This window comes from Cornus florida, unplaced genomic scaffold, assembly GCF_030987335.1.
Source record: "Cornus florida cultivar Cherokee Brave unplaced genomic scaffold, ASM3098733v1 CherokeeBrave_3.0.0_Hap2_Chr02, whole genome shotgun sequence".
Taxonomy (NCBI): Eukaryota; Viridiplantae; Streptophyta; class Magnoliopsida; order Cornales; family Cornaceae; genus Cornus; species Cornus florida.
Window position 1 is genome coordinate 23,661,883 of NW_026775572.1, and position 1,214 is coordinate 23,663,096.

Below are 1,214 nucleotides of genomic sequence, written 5' to 3' on the forward strand. Positions count from 1 at the left end.
GAAAGAACAGTTATAAACAACTCAGAATGCTGACAATTTCTTCCATAATTCTGGCAACATAATGACATTTTTTAGGCAAGGCCACACAACCATCTGTAGCACTGCCCACGGAATGGACACCCACCAAGTAACGGGAGCTAAACACAACTACTGATGGATCTCAATAAACAAAATATTAAGATTAATAATATTCAGGTTGTAAGAAATGCTGACAAATGTTATTCAGAGATGGTTCACATAAATTTTATTGCATATTTGTAACTTAAAAAATATTTTATTGAAACGAACCTCATATTGCACCTCGGCAGCCGAAATCTCAGGAAGCATCCCTCTATTTTCTTCACTGAAGAGTTCAGTAGTCATTTTACTCCGCCGCGTAGCACGGTCTTTGGCTGCAAGACGAGGATCCTTCAACTTACTACTGGGACCATCTTCAGCACGTAAATCCACTACCTCCACTCCTGGCTTCACCTTCTTCCCCTTTGGAAACCTCACTCTCTTTTGCCTGTATACAATCAAATCAAATATCACAACCGAATCAAAACCCAAATCACCTATAAATTATCACATTTAATTCAAGAAGCAGAAACAAAAACTTTTGAATAAACCAATAGATTGGTTCTTTAATCTGTTATCTCATAAAGAAACGGATTAGCAATACATGAGCCCTGGGAAGAGTCTACGGGAAAATGGGTGGATAATAGTTAGAGAATAGAAACTAAGAATCCAAATTAGGGTTAAAGATACATAAATAATTGCATATATTTATATATGTAGATAGACATAAAGAAATAGGGGGAGAGAGAGAATTACGCAGGAGGTTTTTCGGAGTCATCGTCTTCAGGGAGGGAACGCTTCTTGTTGGCACGCGGTAGCTTTTCTTCCATGGCGGCACCGGAGAACAATTGGTGTCGAGTATACCTTCAGTCGCTGCGTCGCAGATATATATAGAGAGAGATAGTCGAGATTTATTTTTAAATCAAAACCGGCGGTCGGATAGAAGAGAATTGGGATAGTCTGCAGAAACTTTTATACAGGATCCAAATCATGGGTTTTGAATCTGCTGGCTGGGATTAGGGTCTTGCAAGTGATTTTTGAAATTTGTTGACAGATTCAGAGGAGTGAGGGAAAATTATGAAGGAAAAAGAAGGGGGATAGAGGAGAAAGTTGTGTGGGACTGAGAGGGACATGCGATGTCAATAGGGTGAGTAGGT

The 1,214-nt window shown here is 39.4% G+C and overlaps 1 protein-coding gene across 1 annotated transcript; it reads right to left on the reverse strand.

The window, feature by feature from the left end:
- Positions 1–207: 207 nt before the first annotated feature.
- On the reverse strand, positions 208–1,214 carry LOC132294287 (uncharacterized). The gene is made up of 2 exons (XM_059792083.1): positions 814–1,214; positions 208–505 (listed from the first exon to the last, which is right to left on the reverse strand). Exons 1-2 carry the CDS (start codon positions 885–887, stop codon positions 223–225), a joined length of 357 nt encoding a protein of 118 aa, XP_059648066.1. The 5' UTR covers positions 888–1,214; the 3' UTR covers positions 208–222.